This window comes from Barbatula barbatula (genome assembly GCF_947034865.1).
Source record: "Barbatula barbatula genome assembly, chromosome: 9".
Classification (NCBI taxonomy): domain Eukaryota; kingdom Metazoa; phylum Chordata; class Actinopteri; order Cypriniformes; family Nemacheilidae; genus Barbatula; species Barbatula barbatula.
The window spans coordinates 18,908,747-18,928,562 of record NC_136772.1 but is presented as its reverse complement, the minus strand read 5'-3'; the positions used below and the strand labels follow the sequence as shown (position 1 = coordinate 18,928,562).

The window sequence follows — 19,816 nt, the reverse complement described above, 5'->3', positions numbered from 1 at the left end:
TCAAAAGTTGCTGATTCCGTAGTTCATGCACGTAGATTAATGTTATCGGTATCTATAGTTACCATGCTAGGCACTTTTCTCACAGCGAGTTGAGTGTAAGTTAGTGATTGCACATATTACACAAAGCACAAAGCCTGGTCCTGAGTGTGTTTCCGAAAATATAGCTATAGAAAAGTAATATTTTTTTGGTTACTAAACACATTCACATCCATGGGTTGTGTTATGGTGACTAAAAATTTACTTTGTAGCTACCGTTAGAAAGTTAGCTGTTATGTAGCTAGCATGCTATGCGCTAATGGCTAACAACCAGCTGCTACCTCAGAATCTAGTCTGAGCTATTAGTTTATCCCAGTAATATACGCCACGGGGGGCCAAAAGAGCACTTTATTACATCCACATTTTATGAAGTAACATGATGTAACAGCGGTTTCTGCTTAGTCAACGACTTCAAAGTGTATTGCGCTGCCCTTCGGCTGGATTCGACAGTAATCTTTTTCCCAGTTGTGAAAATGATATTGCCCACTGTCATAGGCACCTCTTTGGGGTGTGACGAGACGCTTATCCCACGTGACGAGACACAGGACTGGGCTCACAAGAACAAGATGAGACGAGACTTTTTTGACTTTTGAAGAAATCATAAATGATGAACTATATAGGGAAAACTGTCTTTTATTCACATTAATTAAACAAAATGCAAAAAATGTAGGCATTATAACGCACTCACATGCACACACGTACACACACTTTTTCCCACCGCATAAAAGGCAACTGAATGTTTCCTTCATCAGATTCCTCCAAACTCGAACAACCGTGGACAACTACATTTAAACACGAAAAACAACACATTTACGTGCATATTTACAGCTACCTTTGTATTACCTGAGGTAGTTATTCCAGACCTTTTTACAGAAGGTAAAAATCGCCGTAATCTTTCCCGAAATTTTCCGTAATTATTACTGACATGGCACATTCGGATGGGAATAAAATTTCGGAGAACTTTGCTTAAGAGTGGCTGGGCTGGTCACTGTAGCTCACAGCACGCGCATTTACATTAAGGCAGTTGACATTAAGGCAGACGCTTTTATCCAAAGCGACTTACATTGCATTATAGGTATCTGCAATCCCCTGCGATCTAACCCACAACCTTGCGTTAACGCAATGCTCTTACCACTGAGCTACAGGAAAGTAGGAAATTACAAACATACTTTGTAATTGCGGGTCGCACCACAACAAAATGTGCACTCACACAAACGCTCACAAATATATTAAGAGGTCTCACAGGTTACATTTAGGGAGCATATGAGATTAAAATGGTTGCAATTTCGAGCCCAGCACTCCATCATGCCAATGGCTTGAGGATATTGTGTTCTCGAGATCTCGTCACACACCTAGCACCTCTCGTTAAATATTTGTCTTGTCAATTTTATTATATTGTTGATTTAATGTTCGGACATGAATCGTTTCTTGCCTCAGGATAATTTGTTTACAGCCCACACACTCCAAAGCATGTATGCCACGCCAGTTCTCTTAGAGGAACATCAACACACAGGATGCACAGATCCAGTGACAGCCATGCACTATTGATGTAGAACTTTCCTTTGGGGCCACACATAGGCCTTCCATTGACCCAGCCATGGGCCAAGTAATGTGAGAATGTGTGTGTAAGAGAGAGTGATGCACACGTGATCTGATCTCACATTTCCTTCACTTGTGTTTCCGCCACAAGCATCCGACAATCAAGTCAGGGTCAGGGCTGGCATTAACAATCATAAGGTTGCTTTTTACCTTCAAAAGAGCTCATTCAGTACTTTAACATAAATCTATAGAGTCCTCCCTCTCACCATCCCCTCTGGTAAACCAGTTTTGTGATTTAGGCCTGATGTCTTGCAAGTCAGATGCTGGTGAAGGTTTTAATGATCCTGCTGACTGATCGGCCCCTGTTGCTTTTGTGATGAATCACCACCGCGTCAGCTGTCATGATCCGTGACAAGTCATGTTTTCAATGATTCAAAGCATTTGCCTGTTATTTAGGCTTTTGGTTTCAGGGCTGGATGACACACTGTGAATATTTGTGATAATTTCCTGTTTTCATCACTAAACTCTTAGAAGTCATATTAAACTAGTTTTATAAATATTTCTTGACATTTTACCAGATGGTTTATGACGTCTTAAAAGTTAAATACATTTAAATTTTTTCAGTGGAAGACCCTTTTACCAAAAGCGACTTAGTTGACAGGCGATTAATTTACAGTGTTTAGATAGTATAAGCAAGCAAACAGAGAACAATTGAGAAGGAATAGATAAGTAGAGGTTTTTTTAGTTTATTGTTGAGGCAAAGTTTCTACATTCTAAATGTATGCATTTGGCAAATGCTTTAAACCAAAGAAATTTGCACTGCACTTTGGGATTGTGATTTTGCGCTGCTCACACAAGGCTCTACCTATTGAGCTACAGAAACACATTTTCATTTAGTTTTAGATGTTCAAATCATATTTTAAATGTTCAATATAATATTAATATTTTTATTTTATTTTAATGAACAGAAGTGTTTTAGTTTAGGAGAAACGCTATAATATCCTTGCTGCACATTTTGACTGATAGAATTGATGGTTCCTCTGGAAAAATAAATTGTCCTTTAACTCAATTTTGCAACTATGCTGCATTCTTAATGTAAGTGCAATACTGGATTCCCTGAAATAGTTTGACTACTTAAATGAATTGCTTAGCAAATCTACTTAGCCTGTTGACAGCTTGAAATTTGAACTTGAGTTCATAGAGTTCTGGCGTGGTGTGAATAGGCCTTTAAATAGAATGTTTTTTGTGTCCTAGGCTGCCTTATGTGCCCTCAGCGGAGAGCACCACTCACAACCACAGACTGTGGCTACTAGATAGACGGTATTGCATAAGACTGCTAAAGAGGCTGGCTCTGAGGGCACGGTGATGGCTGGGGCCAAACACTCTTTCTATGAAAAGTATCTATTTATGCAGTTATGGTCAACATTACGGTATCTGCCTGGGTTTGAGTTTGCAATACATTTTTATCTCCAACTTTTTGTCTCATGGTGGACAAGGTTACACTGTAATAGCACTATCAATTAGACTAGATGTGCACTTGTTTTATGCATTTATATGCACCAAATATCAGGATATTGCTCACAAATGTAAATATTAAAAATATGCACTTGCGTTTATGAAAAATGTTGAGCTTGTTCTCTATAAAAATCAAACGGAAATACACATCAGATATTGTTAGACGTGTTATAAGGCTGTTTAAAATACTCGAACAGCATACTCACTATCCACTTGTGTGGCAGGCAGCATAGTTTTCGTATGAGAGTGTCCTGACTCATATCTTTCATTGCTGAGGTCATGAAACAAGTTTTATCAAAGCTTTGTGCCATACTTCATGACGGCATCAAGGTCGCTTTCACATGAACTTATACCTACCATTAAGAGTCAACCATGCAAGTTCATGAAGTTCTCTTCCAGCTTTCTGTGTTAGGCCTGATGACCAAACACATGGAGGATGTCTTGAAAGACTGCTGGGGTTCTGTTGTGGAGCCAATTGTTTCAGATTACCTGAAAGGGCTGAGCTGCCACTCCCTTACTTTATGTAATAGAGGCAAGAGGCGTGCGTTATTTGTAATAATGGACATTTATTATTTTCTTTTACATTTATGCATTTGGAAGACGCTTTTATCCAAAGCGACTTACATTGCATTATCCTATACATTTGTATGTGCAATCCCCTGGGATCGAACACACAACCTTGGCATTGTTAGCGCCATGCTCTTACCACTGAGCTTCAGGAAAGCTGGTTTTCATGGGGATTTCGGCAGGAGTAGATGTGGCAGTACTAAGGTAGTCCGAGTTAATGTAAGCCAGTAGCTGAAATGTGAAAAGCATTGCTTGTATTGCCCTCTGATGGCATTTTTGATGTATATGAAACGTGTTTTTTAATTCATGAATATTCAGTTTGATGTTATTTTTTGTTATTTTTTGTTTTCGTTTCACACAAAGTTTAATTAAAAAAGTGCCATTACCTTAATTGGAAATTTGTGGAGAGTCTTGAGATTAGCAAAATAAAATTAATTCTGTATGAAGCATCCTGTGTAGTGTTATAGCACCATCTAGTGACTATTTCAGAGTTGCTATGCATAACATGAATTGCCTTTTTCTACCTTATGTCATGAGCCTAACAAGAATAAAAAAGTGTTTGACAAAGTTATAGGAATACAATTATAAGTATAAGAAAATGAGCTGCAAGCTACTACAGTGTGAGTTAAATCATTAGTTTTCTTAGCCCATCTAAACAAACTTTCCATTACTATGAGGCACAACGTTCAGAATAATTACATTATTTTTTCCTCTTGGTGGATTGAGCCTGTATTCACCAGTGATCTAATAAGATCATTATAAATTTCAAGAAACAGCTAAAAATGCATGTCTTCTAAAAGCACTTAACTAAAGCACATCCATTAACCTTGCTTCACAAGAAACAAAACTACCCATTATGCTTTGCTTGTAGGGAGAATGCTCAGAACTTCATATTCTCGGCTTAATGCCTTTTAGATTAGCATTACCAAATTACAGATAAACTGTAAAGTCCTTAATGCCAACAATCAATGGCAACAATAACTTGCAATAGTAGCACTTCCAAGAGTATTTAACAACGACCATAATCAAACTAACATTGTTCCTCACCCTGTGAAGTTGACCAGCGCAACCGCCTGTATTGATATGAAACTTTATTTAATTTCCATAAATGAACAATAGAGGGCAGTGTGACCCTCCTAGTGTAGGTTTTTGTATCTACTTGTCTCAACTCTTGATTCTTTGAGTGGTATTTCATTTGCCATTTTAAAATGTGATGTTCTTGTTCAGTGCATCCCAGAGTCACTGTAACTAACCTTATACCTCTATAAAGGATAGATTGAATTCAACAGATTCACAGGAAAACCCTTATGTAAATGTGTTTAGTTTAGCTTTAGCAGCCCCATTATATCTGTGTGCCCAGTTGATGTACATCAGGTAAGATTGAGGCTGAACACCGAGAACATCACATAAAATAAAGTCAAGTCAAGCGACTGATCAGAACACCAATACACCTGTTGTCTGCTTTTTGACTTTTGTTTGGCATGTTAGGTTTGTTGATGTCAATTGTTTTTCAGCTTTGAATTGTTTTGACATTCCACCATGGGAGAACCTCATGCTTTGTTAGATGTAGGAGTGCTGTTTGTAAGGTTCAGTTATATAATACGACATAGATGAGTCTCATTTACTACGTAAATTCCAGAGAGATTTAGCTACAAATTACTAATCACACATCATTCTCACCAAAGGTGGCATTGTACTTAATTCTCTAGCAACGTCAAAAGCCATGCCATATGGATCCATTTACACTAGAAGTGAAATATGCATTGAATTTTCAGATGTGCACATGCAGGGTGTCTCCTACCTGCCCCGTTACAGTTATAAGGTCATTTTAACACTGGTGCTTTAGATCTTTTGCGACCAGTGGAGAGGGACTGTGCATGTTTTTAGAGCATTGAATTACAGATTGAAAGGTTACTTTTGCAAGGTCACCTTTTACAACCAACGCAATGGCAGCTGCTTCACATTTATGAATTGGCTCATTTAACAACCTCTGTTATCTAAATCTAACAGAGTAAACTAGTAACTTTGTATTAGCACCTATTGTACTATTGCTCTTTGTATGACATATCGCTTATTGCTTCCCGAACTCTTTGTAAGTCGCTTTGGATAAAAGCGCCTGCTAAATGACTTAAATGTAAATGTAAATCCATGGTTCACTAGTACATACCTGCCGGTGACTATTCCTTGAAATCATGTGCAATTCCAGATTTTCATTTTATGTGTAGTGACATGCCAGATTCTAGAAAACTCTGTTTAACTGGGTAATTTTTTTAGACACATTTTAGTTGAATATATATATTTTATCATTCAAGTTAGGTGTGTGCGTTGCTACTGTAAATGCATATACATGTTTGTTGGTCTAATTTCATATTATTTGTAGGTTAGTAAGTCTCAGGCAGTCAGGTTATGTTGTATCGAGTGGTGTAAGATTTCTTCCTCTGTCTTATTGTAGATATTTGGAGCACACCTGAGGATTAAGACGCTTTGCTTAATACATAGTAAGATCTGTTGTATTGTTTTATATATCTGGATACCGTTATTATTTTTCTGGAAATTTCTAAAATATTTAAGGTTTGTTAATTGTTAATGACTGTGTGGTATTGGGTATTTTTGGGCCATTTTCTTAAATGTGATGAATGACATGCAATGGCAAATTTGTGTAAAAAACATATTGGACAACTCAAGTTTAGTAATGTATTGCTCCTGAAAATCATTATATAATTAATATATTTGTATTTCGTGCAACACATTGTCTCTTGTGTGCTTAAAATAGTAGTGTTAATCGGTAAAATCAATGGGTTCTCAAACTTTTAATATCAAGTACCACCTTTAATAAAATGTGGTGTTCCAAGTACTATCTAATGATCACAATAGAAAATTATATGAATAAACAATCAAGTTTATAGTAGAGCTGTGAGTCTTTATCTTTACGCAGTGTCCTCCAATTCTAACGTACTGTATTATTAATAATACAAACAATTTTTTTACGTTTATTTATCATGTATGAAACATTTGAATTTCTTTTTAAAACATGAAATGTAAATTAATATATAGAGTTTTTAATGTTCTGTCGTGTCACTTACCACCAGGGGTCTCTTCAAGTACCACTAGTGGTACCATAGTTTGAGAACCACTGGGTTAAATCCCTTTTATTCACAAATAGTTGTCCAAAAATAGTTACTGTCCATACACTTTGTACCACTGCAGGTTATTAACAGGTCTTGCATTCCAGCACTACATCCATAGGCCTTGATTCTTTGTTAGTTGTTGTTAGCTTTATTTTTATTTATTGTGTGCTGTGATCAACTAAGTACCGCTATATGCTTGATCTTTGTTGGGCCTTTGAAACCTTGTTGTTATGAACCCACAGAGCTAGGTGTAAAATGACAATTAAAAAAGATATATATGATCAGAAAAATCCAGCTACGTTTTTTAAACTGCACCATAGGGATTGTGAGCTCCTCTGAGTTGAGAGGACCGGTTAAAACCGGCTGGGCTCTGCCACTTCCCCTCCTCCATATCGCTCTCCTATCTTTCTATCTCTAGCTATCATGCTTTTCTTTCAGTCCCACGCTTGGTGATCTTTGCAGACTTAACTGGCTCTTGCTTACATAGTCTATATCAAATGTATCCTTTTATAGTAAAAAAACAAGTAAATCAAAATCATAGTTTTTATGCATAATAAAAGTTGTATTGAAAGAAAACTATGGAATGTTGACAGTCCTAAACTCCTAATGGATTTAGGACATTAACTTTTCCTAAATTAAGATTAGTTTACAGTTTTCAGAAAGCCCACGACAGCAAACAGAGATTAGGTGTTATTACAGTCAAGCTGTCGATGTCACAAATTTACATTTGACGTACACTTGTAGTAATCTGGGATATTGGTTCTGCGAGTGAATGTTTAATGAGATGGAGGGGTACTGGGATTAATTCTAGCCAGGCTTGCAGTTAAAAAACAAGTCAGACAATTCTTTCAAAACACTAATCCAAAACAGCTTTATGGTTCATTGTGTTCAGGTCAAAGGTCACCTGATTAACAAACACAGTTTGCACACAGTAAGACTGTAAGGTAAACCCAGTTCCTGGTAGTATGTTAAGCATTACCTGAATTGCTCAAAAGAACACTGTGGTTATGTCTGCATACACAGTACGAGTAATGATGAAACAAGCATCTTTCAAAGCCCAGACACACATTCCCCATCATAAATACAAAACGTGACAGACAGTTCAGTGAATTCCTGAAAGAGACGTTCAAGTGTGATAGAATGAGGCTCTTGGCTATTGGCTGAAATGCATAGTAAGCTACAGTGTGTCATAAATTCAGTATCTTTCCAGGAAAGTCTATTTGCATTTTCTTTGGGCAGCTGTATCAGGTATACAAGTCTTATCTTTCTGAAACTGTCACAGTTAAACAGCATAGTTCTGACCAACAATTAAACCAGACTTCAATATAATTTTGTTTCCTAAGCTTGTATTGGGCTAAAAACACTACTGCACATGCACATTTCAGATTTTATGAACTGTACGGAACCATTCTCCCATAGAATCATTTACTTCTTCGGTTATTGATGATGATTGGCTCGGGACTTTTTCTCCATAGTGGTCTTATTGAGCATCGTGTTATACCCTTTTTGTTAAAATGCCAAGGGCACAGTCTTGCTATATTTTAAAGTAATTGGTAAACTGTAGCACTTCGACCCTGATGAACCTAAGATGTGATTACATTACATTATTTGTGACCGTGACAAGGGCTGCAGCTTTTTTAGTAATCAAGTATTCTACTGACGTCTTCATCGATTAATTGGGTATTCGGATAAGTACTTTTTCTTTAATAAAGAACAATACTAAATGTACGAGAGAAAATAAGACAGGTCTCTTAAAATGAACTAATTTTTTTCCTTTTTAGAGAAATAAAATATTTGATTGCTGAAATTGCATACATTAATATCTGTGAAAACTAAACCCATTTTGTACATTCCATTGCCATGTTACATTACAAATGCAATATAATACAAATATATAAATAAGTAACATAACTAAAAATAGAAGGAATAATTTCAAATGTAAACAACTAATTTATGTATTTCAATCTAAATTAGTTTGTTTATTTATTTTTTACTATTAAATAGTAATATATTTGTCCATATAAAAATACTGTAGATAACCAGACGTTTTTTTTTTTGTATTCTAGTTACTCGAGGCATCATTTCAGCCCTAACTGTGACAAACATTTTCAGGACATTTCTGAACAATTTTGGTTTCGCACACAGATGCTGACAAAACATGTAATGTTTATTCATGGGATTGCAGTCATTTTTATAATGAAAAATGTCACTTGGTGCCTTATGTTAAATCTTGATGGTTTCTAGATTCTAGAGCCCAATGTATCATTCTCAACCTCATTCTCATACACCAGTGGGATACCTGACACAGATATTTATTTTAGAACAATGTGTAATTTATTTTGATTAGGGACATGAGAGGTTCATTTTGACTTCATGGAAGGTTATGATTTTGTGATCTTTTTAACATTAAACAAAACAATTGTAGGGACTTATGAAATCCATTAAAATGTGTCAAACTCAGATTAATTTATTTCCCAAATTCAATTGTATTTTTATTTATGTAATAGTAATATATTTGCACAGATATTCAATTATAAATTGTGTTTAAAGAAACCTACAGTAGATACTTTGTACCATAGTACAGGGGAAAAATCTGTAAAAAAGGTATGATGTACAACAATAAACCAGCATCTTACCATTAAAATTTCTGGAAGCAGTATTTTTATTAAATTTTTACTAGCAAGTTAACTACAGTAAATAATATTCAGTTACAAAAATTCAAGGGGATGGTATAAAATGTGGGAGTGTTATAACTTGTTCAAGTTAACCAGACTTATTTTGACGGGTCACCACAAAGGGTGTATCACAGTAGCTTCGATTCAGTTCATGTTATCGCATCCTCGTTATGAGTCGCGAAAACTGAAAGCTTCACCAGCATCATGCGGGCAAGGACACACAACTGCGTCACTCTTTCACTCATAGACACACAGAACAAGCAGATTACATATTTAAACCACATCTGAATAACGTTATTCATAGCACAATTTGAATTGTGTTAGCTGTTCAGTGCTGCTACTTGGAAATCAGATGGCCTTACAAATGAACATAGACTGCAAACATGTTTTTTTTCTCAATTTCTGCTTTTGGATCAAAAAGTAATATGTACTTTAAGTTTATTTGGAATTATAGTGGTACAGTTCGTTTTTTTTGAGCAGTTGTAGTTGGGTTTACACTGTGTGTGTTTTATCAATGTTTTTGTTAAAGAGCAACTCTTACTGTACGGATAAATCGCATGCATTGTAAAGCCAAAGCTCATGTATTTCTGTCCTATCCATGAGCGGCGACTGCTTCAACTGTTTGATACCCTCACAAGGAGCAGCTCAAAGTTCTGACATTCATCCAATTCAATTCAATTTTATTTATATAGCGCTGCATTGTTCCAAAGCAGCTTTACAGGGGAAAAACGAAAAAAAAAGAAGGGGAAAACACGCTACATGGTGTTTTATATAATAAATTCAATTATTCTAGTAAATAATATCTAATGTCAGCATCTCCTGGTGGTTTATTTTGCATATTTTGCATTAAGTGAATGCTTGGCTGAAAAGATGCGTCTTTAATCTAGATTTAAATTGGGCGAGTGTGTCTGATCCTTGAATAAAATCAGGAAGGCTATTCCAGAGTTTAGGTGCTATGTATGAGAAAGCTCGACCCCCTTTAGTGGATTTAGTTTTTCAAGGTGTTATCAAAAGTCCTGAGTTTTGAGATCCTAGAGAGCGTGATGGGTTGTAGTGTGATAGAAGCTCTGTTAGGTATGTAGGGGCTAAACCCTTTAAGGCTTTATAAGTGATTAAAAGAACTTTAAAGTCAATACGATACTTAATGGGGAGCCAGTGAAGGGTTGATAAAATTGGGGTTATGTGATCGTATTTTCTGGACCTGGTTAGAACTCTGGCAGCTGCATTCTGAACTAACTGTAGTTTGTTTATTGATGATGCAGGACGACCACTAAGTAGCGCATTACAGTAGTCAAGTCTTGAGGTCATAAATGCATGAATAAGCTTCTCCGCGTCAGCAACACAGAATATTTCGTAACTTGGCAACATTTCTTAGGTGGAAAAAGGCTGTTTTTGTGACATTTTGTGACATCCAACTTGGCCATCCAAAATGGCATCTCGTTTTACCCTATACACCGCACAGTGAAGAACCCAGACAAAGCTGTACGACTCAGAAATGGGCTCAAATTTGTATGCACGGCTTTTAAGTGGCATCTAATGCAATTCGTTAATGGAGCAGCCTCTGATCATATATTTCCCCTACACTGAGTGCACTCCTCTCCTATGTATACAGCACATTTCTTTTATGCTGCCCGGCCTGTGGAAAGAAGAGACGTGTGCATTTGTCCTGTGCCCATGCCTCCTTCCGGTCTGAACAAAAGGAAGGACTGGTGGAGGGAGCAGAGCCGTGATCCAGCACAGTGATTAGTACAAATAGGGGGTCCCCTCGTCTAATAAAACAGCAGTTATGTAACGCACAATGGGGACAGGCTCGGCTTCAGGCACCCTCAAGTCATCTTCTGCCTGAATGGAGAAAAGAGGTTATGGGAGATTTTTACGTGCTGTTAGGTTGATTTGAGGGAATGGAGATTTCTGCAGTTGCCAAAGAGACAGCAGCCACTTAGACCTGAAACACAGGGTCTCCGCACATGGCCCTGCACAACATTCCACTGCTGAATAAATTATGGGCAGTATATGTTTGTGTTTGATTTTTGCTCAGGTTCAGCATTTAAATTTTTAGCAAGTGGCCTTATTTTTTTGTATGTTTATAGATGGGGACATTTTAAACATTACTATTTACCGTACTGTAATTTAATTCACTCTAGACATCATATTAATATTCTACCAGAGTAAATGTAGTGAAAAGTGTGTAGCCAGTACACTCTAACTCAGGGCTGATCACTCGCATGTTTTTGCCAAGCGTATCCACCTTTTTCGCAATGCTCCATTAGGCCTTGCGTATGCGTGTAGGGCTGATGCTTAAAGCGGCCATTCTTTGGCTGTTTTTTTTCGAATCGCTTATGTTTTTAACAATGGATGTTTATTTTTCTTAATTCATTAAATGCTTTATATTTCACATATTGGCAGTCTATCGTTCACCGCTGTCCCTCTTCTCACAAAACGATATAACTTTTTCTGGTTTCCAGAAAGTCCCTCCTTCGGAAAGCTCTGATTGGTAACGTTGACCCAGTCTGTCGTGATTGGTTCCCCGCTAAGATCTTGTGTCTGAAGATGTCCCACCCATACCATATCAGCGAGCTTCTGCTTCTCAGGCTGTTGTGATTGGTCGATCACACTCTCAGTGCACGCATATTCATTAAGCTTTGGCTTTTAGCAATAAACAATAATATTGGCGACAACTTCACTTCATCAGTTAAAAACATGCGGATCGATCGAAGTGTAACTGAGGTCTGCTAGTGCTTGTAATGTTGGTTAGAGAACCGCTCCATCTATCAGTTTCAAACGATCTCCTAATCCAGCGTTATATCCACCGTTTATATAACAATCATCGCCCAAATGCAGCCAACATACAACACAGCTGAACTTCCCGAACATAGTGCTCTCTCTCTCCTGCACACAAGTGATTTGTGCGCATGCTCCTTCTCCCGCTCTCCGTGGTTGATGCGTGAGCATGCCTCATGCTTTTCCCAGAAAATTGTCCAATAAGGGACTAAGAAAAGTTGTTCCGTAACGATTTTTCATGTCTTCCCATAACCATCAACAGTTCACTTTTTTAAAGCGGAGGTTGCTGAGTCCAGTGTTGTTAACAGGCGAGTCATAATCTAACAGGTAGATCTTGATACCCACCATACCAGATATACATAAACCAGATCATATCGCGTTGGGTCTTTTATAAAATAACGCAGTATTGGAGACATAACTATATAAATAACTATGTTGCGATGATTGTGAGGGGGCAGAATGCAGTAGTCAGAGCTATGACAAAGCCGCCTTTAAATGTTATTCACTTTTGCGCTCTTGTTGTGTCACGTGGTTACACTCGTTCGTACGTTTTTTTGAACTTTCTGTGGCTGTTGTGACAGCCTTTTACAGAAAAACGATTCGCTAAACTTTATTTTTAACCATTGACAAAAATGACATTTAACATAGTAACAAATACAAAATGGAAGCGCGGAGCATCAAACAGGAAGTCACTCGCAGTAATCGAGCACTCTGGAGACATCGAGAAAAAGGTGGATAGAGCAACTACTTCAATGTTGAAGGTATGATTGCTCAAACACAGGCAAGCACACGACTGCAGAGATGCTTCTGATGTTTTTAACCAGTATGGAATGCGTCCCACCCCATGGCCACGTTGACTCGCTCCTTTCCATAAAGCAAACTGGATTCTGCCGGTTGCTGCAGAGCGTGTATGCTTTTCTCAGAATTAGGGCAAAGCAGCGAGAGTGGGGAACGCTAGTCACAGACTGACATGGCAGATGGAGAGAGGGAGCAGGAGGGGGAGTCATCTCTGTAAATCTAGAAAAACAGGCAGTGCAGTTTAGGTTTGAAAGACAAAGAACGAACACAGAGATAGTAAAGCGATTGGCTTCTTCCGTGTTGTGTGTGCATTTCATAAGGGATGTCCCAGGATGCCAAATGTGGAAATACTTCAACCAATGTGGGATTTTTTTAATTGATGCCTGATGCTGATACTATTATTTGTTCGGGTCCAAATAGGCATTATAAGATTGTAAATTCCGCTATTACTCTAACTACCAGTTTAACAATCTAACAATATTAAAGGTCCAGTGTATGAAATTTAGCGGTATCTAGTGGTGAAGTTGCGAATTTCAACAAAGGAGATTTACGAAACGTGCACTGGGGAGCAATTGGTCCGTTTAGGGCTACTGTAGAAATATGACGATTCAATGCTCCCGTGGTGTATGTAGATAGCAATAGCTTCTTCTAAGGTAATAAAAAGATAACGCTTTATTATCGGATTGAAGATCTTAATACATCTCTGAAGACATACTTATTGAAATTGAAAGTGACCAATTTGTAATGTATGGTGACCCATACCCGAAATGTGACCTCTGCATTTAACCCATCCAGAGAGTAGTGCACGCGTACATCCGGAGCAGTGGGCAGCTATCACTGCAGCCCTCTTGGAGCAAGTAGGGGTAAAGTGCCTTGCTCAAGGGCACCTCAGTCGTTACCTGCCGGCTCTGAGAATCAAGCCGGCAACCTTCTGGACACGAGTCCGACTCTCTAACCATTAGACTGCCTGTTCTACTTGTTACATAATGAAGCTTTATGTTTTTACAGTAGAATCTAATATTTCTATCTACATACAGCGCGGGTCCCCTTGCAAGGAATATTGTTGACATGGCTCCATGTTATTTATGCAGTAGCCACAAACATACAAACTGCTCTATAGAACATGTTTCGTAAATACATTATTCCTTTAGGGAAAGAAGCAAAAACGTGACGACATCTTAATCCTCTCTCGGCCTCCATAGTGCTTTGAAAAGGAGGGGTGGAGCGATTGGTTTGTTGCAGTCGCAACCTCAACACTAGATGCCACTAAAATTACACACAGCACCTTTAACTCTCAATTTTGGGTTGCTGGGAGCTTTTGGTCAGCTGTTTGCCTAGATGAAAAATTTATAAGATGGAATGTATATTTACTAGGAGGGAGTTTACCAAGGATTTACTGCCTTGTATTGTCGTGAGATGGATTTTGGTGCAACATTTCCTTTTAATCATTTTTTTAAACTAAAATGTTAGTTAGTCTGATTATATGTATTCTCTGGTCATTTTGATCCTGATAAATTGATTTTCATTTAATGTGAAAGACCTTCCATTATATCGCCTTGTCATGACCGGGTCTCCGAATGTACAGAAAATACCCCAAAACTCATTAGGAGGTCGTGCGGAAGTAATGCTTGTGCTTGACTGACCGACTGTACAGAACATCGTGTACTATGTAAACATCCCCCTCTCAGACCCCCCCTCAAATCGCCTATATCCCAGCTATTTTCTCAATCAGCCCCAGCGAACTGGAGCTTAACTGCATCATCTCAATGGCTGTTTGTCTTCATGTACTGCTTTTGAAGTGTTCACTTGAGAAAAGTGCACTTAAACAGCTGGTGATCCATTAATACAACAATATATTGCGTGCTAAGGGGCTATAAGTATCACACAATACAAAATAAAACGGGTGCGTGAATTCCCAGAGTCTGATGTCTCAACTATGCCTTGTCTGTCACTTTATATAAAGACTACAGTGCTTCCAGACAAAGGGAAAGGGTGGACCTGTACAGATTTGGTGCGTATAACAACGGCAAGACAAGAAGGCTTCTACTGTTCTAGCCGCGGGCATTCGTGTTCTCTGTAGTAAAAACGACTTCAATGACTTCATGTCTTTGCCCTGGCTGTTTTGCTTTTGGGCTAATCCTTCTAATTCCAGGTTTCACTTCACATTACTTATACCTGTTTCCCTTGTATGCACACTACTAGCAGAGTTACATAACCGTGAATGTGTGAGCAGGTCTGTGACCTCACGCTTTGCCACAAAAAATGTTATTGCCCAGGACACAAAACTGTGGCACTCCTTGCTAGACAAACAGCAGATGTAGACTAATTTTAAAATGCAGGTTTTACATGCTGTAGTCACTGCTAAAAATATACTAGTTGAATCACATACATTTTACATGCATGTGCATTACCTGGTATCGCCATCATAGAAAAGCACTATTATCCCTATCAAGTCAAATTAAGCAATAAATGTTAACCTTGCACACTGAGGCTATTTTCAAATGCTTATTTTCTTGCTCATGGGGTGAAACTTGCTGAGGTTGTCCAGTCTATGCTTTGTGTTTTGTAATGTTCAAGCTGGAGAATACAGGATAGAGCTGTGTTGTGCAACCTGCTGCTCTCAGCCCATTTGACGAAATGGCACTCGATTGTTAATGTCGAAATTCCTGTGATCTCATTGATCTGTCCACTATAAAATAGGTTTGTGACATGTTCTTTTCAAACCAACCTCTGGGTGTCCTTTATTGGTGTTACATATTTATTTTCTATTAATAACAGACTTGTTAGTTAATACAACATGGTAATTTGGGGTATCCACATAATTTTGACCGTTTGGCTACACCCACCACTAACTGGTGTATAGAATCGAACATGCAGCGATGTAATGTTCAAATATTTTTACCGTACCGTTTCTACATGAACGTGCTTCTGTGCACAATAAGTTTACTGAATCTGATGTGAAATATCTTGACTGACTGAACAGTTTTGATATGTGTTGTGGTGTGCATGTACTATGTAGGGTGGACTATTACATTTATTGTAGTTACTACTAGGGTCTGGTAGAACCCTATATAACTTCGACACACTGACTATGACACCAGAAAAGGATAAGTTACCGAGGCATTGCATATTTTAAAAACCCTATTTTAAACTTGTAAACTTTCTATAAATTGTATGGCACATGACTCGTGAGTCCCATAAAGGTGCTGACTGCAGGGCAGCTGTAAGCAGCAGTCCCCATCTGTAGCAGAAGCTCCTACACAGCTGTTTAAACATCTCCATTTCCGCTGGTCTTTCTGTGAAAGCTATTCAAATCAAGTTAGCCTATTTTGCATGTAAATATTGAGGCTGCCCAGTTTTCAGGCAGGGCTGTCAAGATTGAAATCTTGGCTGGTGGTTAATTGTCATTGAACCTTTCTACTACAATTGAATGATCTCACCCGTTCATGTCATTTCGGTGTGAGCTTAAAGCACATACAATTTAACAAGAAGCAATTCATAGGGAATTTGTATTGTTCTACTCATTTCAAACGGTTGTAATATCTAGTTAACCAGTGAAGAAAATAGTTCGGAGTTATGTAAAAAACATGAATCTAGGCATTCATTATGTGTGATTATGTATAACGCAAGCAAAAATGTTGAAAGCCAAAATTATTTAGACACAACCTAAGATGGTTAGATGTTTTTGAATAACTTTAATGTACCAGCAATACATTTATAAAACAAACAATTTGTGGCGTTTACATATTAATGAATACATTTGTATTTTTATTGTAATTTAAAATGCGTCATGGTTATCTGAATTACAATCTGACGATGATGTAATGACATAACAGGGATTTTTTTCATATGATGCGGAACCTGAAACTGATCTACTGGACCATTAGACTATTTTCTTGTGCTTATTTTTCTTTTTATATTCTAAAGCCTTTGCTTGAAGACTCTAATACATTGGGTAGCTTCAATCGGCAGTGCAGTTGTCAGTTCAACATTCAAAAGCTGTGGATGCTGAGCTGATTGTACTCGGAAAGACACGTAAGCACAGAAGTCTCAGTGCGATTCAAAGCCCTCAATGAGTGATGTTTGAACAGGTAAAATCCCTCCCATTGTTGGACTCCCTATTGTTTTTTCACCACAAGCAGCTTAAGCCTGGAGAGACGTGTGTGCGCGCTTCACCGGCCACGGATGCCGTAAGCCTGCATCAGGCTGCAATACTGATGAGAAGTGACAAGATAAGTCCTGGCTCAAGTGCGAGGGCCTGTCTCTTCTCTCCACACGTGTGAAATGCACGCTTGCCGGAAAAATTATAAAACAATATTGGTTCCGGGATGGTTTCGGTATAGCTGGTGAGGGTTGAGTGGACAACAACCTCCTTAAGCACGGATGTGTGAGAGAAGGGATCATTGGCAATATTTTAATCTCTGTTGCTGGTTTATGTAACACAGTCACGTGACTTATTCAGTGACGTGACATCACAACTTGTTTTCACTCAGTCGCTCACAACCTTCCTGTAAGATGCACAAAGGCAGTACAGTGGAGATAGGACCACCAAACTCACTGCCAGCCTTTTGATGTTTTTGTCTCTGCTGCTGAAGAAGATAAAGAGGGGGATAAGTGGCAGTGTCTCTTTTTGCACGTGCACGTGTGTGTTTTAGACCTGAGGGGAATAGAGGAATAAGTTCTGTTTTGGAGTACTGCTGATTGGCACATCAATGAGAGAAACAGTCCTCCGAGTGCAAGGCCGAGACGAAATGGCCATGAAGCTATTGTTCTGGGAGCTAGAACAGCATTTGAAAAGGTAAAGTATGCTGTACCGAAGAAACTTTGATTTTGTTAGTGAGTGACTGCTCTTTAATCTTTAAGAAACATATATATATATATATAGTATTTTCAAATAGATGCTATTACAATGTTGTTTGGAAGGTGTTTAACCTTAAAAAGATTAAACACTTTAAAAAAACAACAACATTTGTTTATAATGTGAAACATATTTGCAGAGTCTCGTGAAGTCTTTTTTGTTCTGAGCATCATATTTGGGAATTTGGGATAACAGTCGTGTCATTTTTATGTGTGATTGAATTTGAATAGGCCTACCTGATACAGTGTTCACAGTCTTATAGTATAACAATGTTTTTTTAAGTGAAGAAGCATTGTTTTGTTTGTTATAGAATTGGCAACATTTAAGGCTTAGCTGAACCTTCTGTAGGTAAATAAGAATAACTGATTAGTTATGTCACATAATAATACTTTGATAAAGAACTTGCAATTAACTATAAAGCTAAAATAAACAAAGCAATTATGAAAGTTAACTAAGTCAAACAGTACAAACACATATACAATACAATACAATACAAACTTTATTTCTAAAGCACATTTAAAAACAACCATATTGACCAAAGTGCTGTACATTAACATGAAACAATAAAATAAACATATAATAGGTCAATGTTTCATTTTTTTAAATGTTACGCAGATAACATGTTGGGAGCTCAACCATAAACTGACGTCACATCATATAAATATTTCCACAGGCCTACAGTACATGTTTTTTTATATTCTTAAATATTTTGCCACATCATATTGTTAACTGCAATTTTATTAAGAAATTGATTATTGTTTGTCCAGTGTATTCATAACTTATGAAGAAACTAAAGAGAAAAAATAGTTTTTTTTTCCGGAATATTTACACTAGATTTATGGAATGATTTATGAGAAATAGTTTTGAATGCTCATTATGCAGGTACATTCTGTACAGTGAGCATAATCCAGGTCAAATCACAGGTGTTCATATTATTATGCCATATTATAGCTTCAGGTAATTGGCTGGAGTTTAAGTGTCTGCCATGGCATTGGCAGTAGCTCTTTTGTGGTTGTGGCATTAAGTGTAAGATGGTACACAACGCAAAAAGCACAGTAGGAAGTCAATGAAATAAGTAGGTTGTATTTATTTAAGAGTATATTTGGACTGTAAATGCTTAAATCCACTTCTAGTCAAAGAGCCTGGAACAGCGCTCTGAGCTGCTTAGAACGTTATTTTGGCCTTTATTAGGTGTGCTGCTACACTTAATTGGTTTAAGTGATCTATATTTACGGGACACAAGCAAAGACTTGATTTGAACAGTCATCTTGACCTCCACTTATACAGTGATGGTAAGGTAATAAATTGATCTGCATTTCAGTCAGTGAAATAAGTATTTGATCCCCGAGCAAAACATAACTTTAAACTTGGTGGAGAAACCCTTGTTGGCAAAAACATTTCTGATAATTGGTCACCAGGTTTGCACATGTCAGGATACATGTTAGTCTACTCCTCTGTAAATCTTTAAGGTTTATTGGCTGTCACTCAGCAAATAAGAGTTTTAGCCTCGTTCACAGATTTTCTGTAGGACTAGGGTCTTGAGACTGGCTAGGACATTTAATGTGCTTCTCTTTAAACCACTCTTTGGTTCTCTTGGCAAATATGTTTTGGGTCTTTGTCATGTTAAAGGAACATCCACGACCCATCTTCAGTGATCTAGTTAAGGGGAGGAGATTCTCGTCCAAGATGTTACAGTATATGTGCAAGTCCCTGAGCCCCTCAATGAAAAGTAAAATTCCAACACTGCTTCTCTGTAGGATATCTCTCCCTCCAAAAACAGAAGTTAATTTTGGTCTCACAGCAGATTCTCCAAAGCCTTTTCTGAATCATTTTTGATGTTCATTGTCAAACTGCGAGCAGGCCTTCTTGGGCTGGAGGACCTTGCCGGTGCTAAAGGATTTCAATCTATTGTGGCATTG

At 37.8% G+C, this 19,816-nt stretch overlaps 1 protein-coding gene across 4 annotated transcripts in view; it reads left to right on the top strand.

Annotated features, from left to right (window-relative positions):
* Positions 1–19,816, top strand: part of tsc22d1 (TSC22 domain family, member 1) — a 41,799-nt gene that overhangs the window by 14,501 nt on the left and 7,482 nt on the right. The window contains exon 1 of one of the 4 annotated variants that reach the window (XM_079464552.1): positions 17,290–17,837. The exons of the other annotated variants lie outside the window; for them this stretch is intronic. Coding sequence (XP_079320678.1) covers positions 17,752–17,837 — 86 coding nt within the window. The 5' untranslated portion in view covers positions 17,290–17,751. Of the gene's footprint in view, positions 1–17,289; positions 17,838–19,816 lie in introns of those variants that run through there. 4 annotated transcript variants of the gene reach the window in all.